Raw genomic sequence first — 8,516 nt, 5'->3', positions numbered from 1 at the left:
AAAAGAAGGAAGCGGGGGATCGACAACGGAGTCGCCGAAACTCGGTGAATGCCTTAGTTGGCGATTTCACTTCCAAATTGCCTCACAAGTGCAGATCCGGCCTGGATCCTGAGGACCCTTTTCACATTGATTTATTTAAAACCAAATGCTTAAACTAGGGTAACCACTTGTTACTCTCTCTGTTCTGCTTTCTCTTCCATTTCGCTATGTGCCTGCAACTGAGGGTGAAGAATGATATATTTCTGTAGAATTCTTCACTATTTTTTATGGAATAATTTTTTTCCCTCTTCATATTTTTGAGGAAGATAGAAAATGAGATGCAATATGGAACAAACGCCATTGAAATTTAACATAAAAAAAGACTGGGCCAGATCCGGGCTATCGTTTTAAATAAAAATGCTATTCATGGCCTGGTAGCGTCCTCTGGAGAGAGAGAGAGAGAGAGAGAGAGAGAGAGAGAGAGAGAGAGAGAGAGAGAGAGAGAGAGAATATCAACAAGTTTCTGGAATGGAAGGCGGAGCGGGAGACAAAGAGGAAGGAGAAAGGAAGGAGGAGGAGGAAGAAACCGTGGAGTGGCGGTATTGGGCAAATCATGTAAGACAACAGTTACAAACGGTTGAGATTTTTTATGTTGCATCTAACGGCCAATAGATGCTAGCATGCCTTATTCCTAAGTAATGCGCTGGTTTACGTAGCCTTTTCCCTAATTTTATTTAATAGTATAATTTTTAACTGTGTATGATTGTTCCTAGGTTTTCAATTAAAATGTGCTCTACTAAGAACATGATTAGATATCTAGTTCATATGATTGTATCACATCATGTGTTATTCATAATGATGATTACAAGATACAGATATAAATACATATATGGTGTGTGCATAGTATTAAATCACACAAGAATCTTACTTGCGTCTCTGGGCCATGAGCAATGAAGGATCGGCCAATCTCTTGTTAGGTCTTGTTTCAGCAGTGATTTGATTTTAAGACTACAAGATGTTTGCTTGGTTCAGTTGTGGTCCAGTCGATGGTTCAACACCTGTTTGGTTTTGAACCAATTTAATTACTCAACACAGCAGTGTATGATTGAGCCAGGTTAAAAGAGTTTGGATCAGGTCTTCATATAAGAATGATTTTTGTACAATGCTTGATCCACTCATCGAACCCAGCATTTTCAACTTTATAATTTCGGCAATTACTGTGCAAGTTCCAATAGATATTTGAGAGAGATTTATTGGGACTCCTACAAACCAGCTGTACTGATGATATTTCTACCTAGAAAAAACAAAAAGAAGCTGTACTGATGACAAGGAGGCTCCCAGGACAACGGTGAGCATAGGAAATCGCGGACTTAAAAACAAAATGGGTTATTTTATTTTCGGCTCTACTGACATGTACAAAATTACAGAAGGAGAATTTCAGCATAAAAATATCCTAAACAATGCTTAGACTAAAAGAAGTGATAAGAGAAAGGAAACCCAAGAAGACATCATTGGTGCCAAGCTGACGAACCCAAGATAGATCCCAAACGAATGTTAAAGCCTTACCTAGGGGTGTCAGGTGTCAACCGGTTGGGTTTGGCCGGTCTCGGTCAGACCTAATCGTGCTTGATCACTTAAAAGTCTTGTATCGTGAACACTCTTTTAAGTAAACGGGCCTAGTTTTGGGGGATATGGTAGGTTGCTTCTCAGAAATTCTTTCCTTGCATTCCCTATGTTGGAGCAGCACTTCTGAACTTGTTTGCATAATTCCCCAATTGCATTTTGAAATCCTACCAATTTCTCCACTGTCTCCTCTTCAATGACAGCCAAATCAGCCATTTTAAGTAGACACTCATGCTTTTCATCCACCAAATGGTTGGCATAACCCAAGTCCTGCATGACAACATGGTTGTTTAGATAGAGATCGGAACTCTGAAGGAGTGGAGCGAGCAGGTCTGAGTGGAGCGAGCAGGTCTGAGTGGAGTACTGGAGACGAGCAGGTCGGAACTCTAATGATTCAGAGCGAAGTACTGGAGACGAGCAGGTCGGAACTCTGAAGGAGTCTGAAGGAGTGGAGCGAGCAGATCTGAGTGGAGCGAGGAAAACTGATCATTCTTCACAAGTCTGAAGGAGCAGATCTGAGTGGAGCGAGCAGATCTGAGAAGATCGGTCATACTTTGTTCCAGCGCAAGTGCGTAACTGAGTGGAGCGAGCAGATTTGAGAAGATCGTGAGGATCAGAGGCAGTGGGTGAGATACCGGAGTGCGGCCTGTTCTCTCCTTTTATTTCCGACGGCAGATGAAGTTCTTTCTCAGGCGATCGTGAGGATCAGAGGCGATCGTAGTTGGGACAGGTGAGGATCTGAGGGAAGAGCAGGTCGGAACTCTGCCGTCGAGTCGTCGGATGATCTGCCGTCGAGTCGTCGGAACTCTGCCGTCGAGTCGTCGACAGTAGCAGTAGCAGTCTTCTTCCTCCTCTTCTTCTTCTTCCCTCGTCGAAAGTAGACGATGGCGTTTTTGAATGTGGTAGATGATGGTAGAGATATGGATCATGACCCAGGGGGAGGAAGACCGCCGGATAGGGGCAGGCAACTTCGCCTTACTGATTTCTGGAAACCTAAATTAAAGGATGCATCGGAAGCGGTTAGAGAAGAATCTGAGTTTCAAGCCAAAGAAGATCTGAGTACTAAGGTGGATGACAGCAGAAATCAGAAAGATAGAGGGGATGGTGTGAAGAAAACTTTTTCTACTGTTGTGGGTAAGGTTTTACCGGACGTGGAGCAGTTGCCGGATCCAATACATGCTGGGGCGCACACTAAGATTATCATCCCGCAGGAGGCATATGAGGAGAGGCTGGAAAAATTCAAGTTTGCTTTGATAGGTAGGGCAAATTTCAAATTTATGTCTATGAATGATATTCGTAAAGCTGCAGGAGAGGGGTGGAAGTTGAAGGGGAGAATTTCTTTGTCTCCTATGGGGAAAGGCTTCATTTTATTTCAGTTTGAGTTGGAAGGAGATATGTCTGCCATTTGGAGAAGGAACCTAATCAAGGTTAGAGGACAATTGATTCGATTCCAACGCTGGAAACCAGATTTTGATGTGCATGCGGTGAACAACCCAACCAAACTGGTGTGGATCAGATTTCCAGGCCTTCCCCTGGAATACTGGCATGAGAAGATCTTGTTGACAATGGCTAAAGGGGCAGGTAAACCTGTGGCCCTGGACAGACGCACCAGATCGGCGGCAATGGGGAATTTTGCGCGTGTTCAGGTAGAAGTGATAATTGGGGAGAAAAGGGTGGAAGAGATTCAGGTGGAAAGAAAGCAACCAGGAACGGGGGAGATTTTTTGGTTTAAACAGTTAATCGTATATGAAGATGGGTTAGCTAAATGTGGTTTTTGCAAAAAAATCGGGCATACTTTGTTCCAATGCAAAGAGAAGAAGGAGGTGGATGCTCAAGACACTGAGGCGGCAACCATGGTGAATGAAGGTGGTGCAGGGCGAAGATCCAGCTCAGAGGGCGGTGATTTGGGTGAAGGAGTTGTTTCCAATTTGGGTAGAAATCTTACCCATATGAGGCAGCCTTCTACCATATTAAGAACTCAGATTAGGGACAATAGTCCAAAGTCTAAGGAAGGTGTGCAGCGGCAGGGAGATATTGAAATAATTATTCCCGTAGAGAAGTCTACCAATATGGGAATAAATCACAATCGTATGGGTGCAGTTAACAGTATGGAGGGTAATGGATTGGTGTCTACATTCAATGAGGAATCTGGGTCGGTGGATGGAGCAGATATGGATCATATATCTGAACCAGGAGATGAGGCTATCTATGGCAGGGAGGATCACATTGGTTCAGGTCAGCATGGTGAGATCGAAGAGGGTAGGGATGTGAGGTTCGAGCCTCAAATTGATAACCCAAAAACTCAGTTGCAGTATAAGGACGGGGTTATGATTGTGTATCATGAAGACGTGCTAGAAGTTGATAGAATGGCGAGCATCCTCGAGAGCAATATGGAGGGGAGAAGACAGCAAAAAGGTAAACCTTTCTCCCTAAATGAGCAGATTGCTCGGAAATCTGACAGATTGGCTCTCTTAAAAAAAAAAATGACTATGAAGATTTTATTTTGGAATATCAGAGGAATGAAGAAGAAGGCTGCTAGGTTGGCCTTAGGGAATATTGTTTCCATGAGTTCCCCAGAAATTATATGCATAGCTGAACCTATGTTGGAGGTACAGAAATTTCCAAAGAGGTTTTTCAATAATCTTGATTTTGAAGCGGATTTTATTCATAATGATAGGCAGGATAAGGTTCCAAATCTGTGGGTGGTTTGGAGAAGGGGTTTGTCTAAGCCGCAAGGTGTCTCTTGCTCTGATCAACATATTACTTTACGTGTGCAGTGGCAGTCGAATATCTTCACTGTGTCTTTTATTCATGCTAATTGCTTCAGAGCAGCAAGGAGAGACTTGTGGAGTAATTTGGCGGCATCGAACCCGGGTCAAGGCATCCCCTGGATGGTGACTGGAGACTTTAATGCTACTCTGTATGCTCATGAAAAAAGAGGTCCAGGATCTTTTAATCTAAGCTCTGCGGCAGATTTTGGGGCATTGGTGGATAGCTGCTCCCTTATTCAGATTCCTTCACAGGGTCGAAAGTATACTTGGACTAATAATAGAAGAAGAGGTAATGTTGTGGCAGTTCTGGATAGAAGTTTCTGCACAGATGCTTGGATTTCAGAGTTTCAGGATTGCCACTAAAAGGTGCTATCTAATTGTGCATCAGACCATTCTCCCCTATTGGTGGTGTCAGAAGCATTGGTGAAGCCCTCTAATTGCCCTTTCAGGTTTCAGAGGTCTTGGATTGACCACGAAAATTTCCTAAAAATTGTGAAAGAATCCTGGGATGAATGGATGTCTGGATCGGCTCTCTATATTTTTAGTCAGAAAATTAAAAGATTGAAAATTGTGATTAAGGAGTGGGCTAGGGAAACATTTCCCAATGTGAATTTGGAAAAGGAAGAGGCGCTAAAGGGGTTGGAAGAGATTCAAAAGGAGATAGAGGAGATTGGTATGAACGATCAAAATTTTGCTCGTGAAGCTGATGCAAAAACTAGGTACTTGAAGGCAATGGAGGGATATGAAAAATTCTGGGCTGAAAAAGCTCGGATTAGATGGAGAACTCAGGGAGATAGAAGCTCGAAATTCTTTCATATGGCTGTGAAGGTGAGAAGAATGAAAAATACCATTAGATATCTGAAAACTGATTCAGGTCAGATCATCAATGAGAAGATGCAGTTGGAGGAATTTACTAAGAGCTATTATGAAAATTTTTTAAAAAAATCGACTACTGTTGACCACATGGAAATGTTGGACTGCATTCCGAAGATTCTGACGGACATTGATAGATGGAGGATGGACGCGATGCCATCTAATGATGAGATAAAAAAAGCGGTTTGGGACCTTGATCCGGAAAGCTCTCCAGGCCCAGACGGTTTTCCTGGTATGTTCTATAAATCTTGCTGGGTTATAATTTCTAATGATGTTTGTAATGCTATTAGGGGCTTCTTCAGTAAAGGTCGAATGCCTTATGGTCTTAATAGCAATTTTTTGGTGTTAATCCCGAAGATCGAAGGGGCAAATGCTTTAGATAAGTTTAGGCCTTTATGCATGGGCAATTTTTTTTGTAAAATTGTTTCTAAAATAATGGCTTTAAGACTTTCTGAGGTGATGCCTCGGCTCATTTCGGAGGAGCAAGGAGCATTCCAGAAGGGAAAAATCATTCACTCCAATATTACCCTTGCCTCTGAGTTATCTAATATGATGTTCTCTGCGACTAGAGGGGGTGAAGATAGATATTCAGAAGGCTTACGATACAATTGACTGGGATTTCATTTTTCATGTATTGAGAAAGTTTGGGTTTTCAGAGACCTGGATTCGATGGGTCTACCAGATGCTGGTCTCTGCGAAGATCTCTGTAATTTTCAATGGTGGTCCGATTGGATATTTTGGAGTGGAGAGGGGTTTGAGACAAGGGGACCCTATTTCCCCAATGCTGTTCATTTTGGCTGAAGAGGTTCTCTGCAGAGGTTTGAATAAACTAGTGGAAGAAAATAAATTAAAGCCTATTAAGGGTCCTCGTGATGTGATGACGCCAGTTCATAGTTTGTTTGCTGACGATATATTCATCTTTGCAAATGCATCTATCAGATATGTTAGACATCTGAAGAAGTTTCTCAACATGTATCAAGAATTTTCTGGCCAATGTATCAATTTGGAGAAAAGTAAATTGTTTGTGGGCTCGATATCTTCTCAAAGAAAGAGGGCTATTGTAGAAGAATTGGGGATTTCCCTTTGTACATTTCCTACAAGATACCTGGGGGTGGAGATTTTTAAAGGTAGAGTTAAGAAAGATTTTGTGATGCCTATTATGGACAAAGTAAAAGGCCGTTTGGCTGGGTGGAAGGGCAAGATGTTATCCCTGGCAGGAAGAGTTGAATTAGTGAAATCGGTGATTATGAGTATGCCAGCTCATAGTTTTGCTGTGTATTGGTGGCCGTCGTCGCTAATTACAACTTTGGAGAGATGGATGCGCAATTTTGTCTGGTCAGGAGAGATTGATGCCACAAAAAAAATTGTTGTTAATTGGGATCAATGTTGTAAGCCGAAGGAGGAAGGGGGGTTAGGATTGAGAAGATTGAGAGATATGAATAAAGCTATGCTCTGTAAAACAGCATGGCGTATCAAGCATGAAAATTCCTTGACCAGTAGATTCTTGAGAGCTAGATTCCTAAATAAACAGGGGTTACCGAAGGAAGGATATAGTGCTTCTTCCATATGGCCTGGCATTAGGAAAATTTGGAATTTTATTTCTTCGAAGGAGAGATGGGTAGTTGGTGATGGTTGCAATATAAAATTTTGGAAGGATAATTGGGTGGGAGGCTTTGCGCTGGAAGAGTATGTGGAAGATGTGGATAGATCGATGCTTGATGGAAAGGTGGACAGATTTATCGTCAATCATAGGTGGAACATACCTGTGGTAAATTCATGCTTCATGACAGATGTTTTTAATGCTGTTTTGCAAATTAAAATCCCAAATTATGAATGTGTTGACAGATGTGTTTGGAGTCTTTCTTATGATGGGAATTTTAATTTGAAATCTGCATGGGAAGATATTAGAGAAAAAAAGCCAAAGGTTCCCTGGGCTTCGCTCATTTGGTGTAAGAAGCAACAACCGCGGGTCTCATCTCTTGCTTGGAGGGTGATTCATGGAAAGGTTCATACTGATGAAATGGTAAAAAAAAAAGCTGTGCCTCTTGCTTCCAGATGTGTCCTTTGTAAGGCAGCAGAAGAGACAATGCAACATCTATTTATAGAGTGCCCTTTTTCTAATGAAATCTGGAACGATTTATGTCAATGTTTTAACCTTAGATGGAGTGCTCAGGTCTCTATTTTGGAGCTCGCCCAATGGTGGAAAAGAAATAATAAAAATGTGAGCTGCAAGGAGGCGTGGACCATGGGTTTTGGTATTGTTATAGATCACTTGTGGAGGGAAAGAAATAATAGAGTCTATGAGGGTGTGGAGCGGATAACAAAATATACCTCGCTAATGGTGATTGAAGAAATTAGAAGAAATGCTCCTATAGCAAAGGGAGTTAATTCCTTGGTAGACCTTATGTGTTGCAAACGTCTGGGATTATCTATCCAAAAAGATAATCGTCGTCACATTTTGGAGGTTTATTGGTGCAAACCCCCCATCAATTGGATCAAATTAAATTTTGACGGGAGCTCTTTGGGAAACCCTGGGCACGCTGGAGCGGGAGGAATTTTTCGAGATCATTTTGGTAAAGTGTTATGTTGATATAAAAAATATATGGGAGTGACAGGGGTATTTGAGGCTGAAGTAGAGGGGCTGATGGAGGGTTTGATGCGAGCCAAGGACATGGACATTCAACATTTGTGGATTGAGTCAGACTCGAGTGCTGTTGTGTTTTTAATTCAGCAAAGGAAGATTCCTTGGTTTGCTTTGCAAAGGTGGCTATATCTCCAGCCTTACATGAGAAGAATTTCTTGGAAAATTTCTCACAATTACAGAGAGGGGAATTCAGTGGCAGATTTCTTGGCAAGAGATGCGGCTAAGAGCGGTATTTCAGGAGTTGATGTGATATTGCCTCCTCACATAGGGGATTTTCTTTCTAGAGATGCCGAGGGAAGACCAAATTATAGATTCCCTTAGAGTTTTCCCTTTCTCCTGCTGATGGCAATGCCGAAGGTGGGAAGATAGGGAGGATATTGGTTCTTTTTATTGTTGGATTGGTTGTTGGGTTGTAATTTTTCCTCCTTTATGTCTTCTTATGAAATAAAATTTTAGCGAAAAAAAAAAGGGATATGGTAGGTTAATAATTAGGTTGATCGATCTCGGGCTTTAATCAGGCTACTTTAAACAGACCTTAACTAGGCCTAAATTGGGCTATAGACCTATTCAACTTTAAACGGGCTTTAAACGGTTCTTCTTTAACATTGTTCCATTAAATGTGCTTG

General features: G+C 41.9%; 1 protein-coding gene across 1 annotated transcript; it reads left to right on the top strand.

Moving 5' to 3' along the window:
• The first annotated feature begins 2,486 nt into the window (after window positions 1–2,486).
• Window positions 2,487–8,211, top strand: LOC122077876. The gene is made up of 6 exons (XM_042643776.1): window positions 2,487–4,017; window positions 4,195–4,289; window positions 4,380–4,662; window positions 4,762–5,478; window positions 5,816–7,312; window positions 7,862–8,211. The coding sequence occupies exons 1-6, from the start codon at window positions 2,487–2,489 to the stop codon at window positions 8,209–8,211; spliced, it is 4,473 nt and encodes a 1,490-aa protein (XP_042499710.1).
• Window positions 8,212–8,516: the final 305 nt, after the last annotated feature.

Source organism: Macadamia integrifolia, chromosome 5 (assembly GCF_013358625.1).
Source record: "Macadamia integrifolia cultivar HAES 741 chromosome 5, SCU_Mint_v3, whole genome shotgun sequence".
NCBI lineage: Eukaryota > Viridiplantae > Streptophyta > Magnoliopsida > Proteales > Proteaceae > Macadamia > Macadamia integrifolia.
The sequence above is the reverse complement of the archived record's forward strand: the minus strand, read 5'-3'. Positions and strand labels throughout refer to the sequence as shown.

What these genes read in the sequence shown, in the direction of transcription:
- LOC122077876 (XM_042643776.1), top strand. Translation starts at nt 2,487, where the DNA reads ATGGCGTTTTTGAATGTGGTAGATGATGGTAGAGATATGGATCATGAC. An exon ending in GGGGAGAAGACAGCAAAAAG is followed by an intron (nt 4,018 to 4,194) that starts GTAAACCTTTCT and finishes TTATATGCATAG; the next exon opens with CTGAACCTATGTTGGAGGTA. An exon ending in AGGCCCAGACGGTTTTCCTG is followed by an intron (nt 5,479 to 5,815) that starts GTATGTTCTATA and finishes CTCTGCGACTAG; the next exon opens with AGGGGGTGAAGATAGATATT.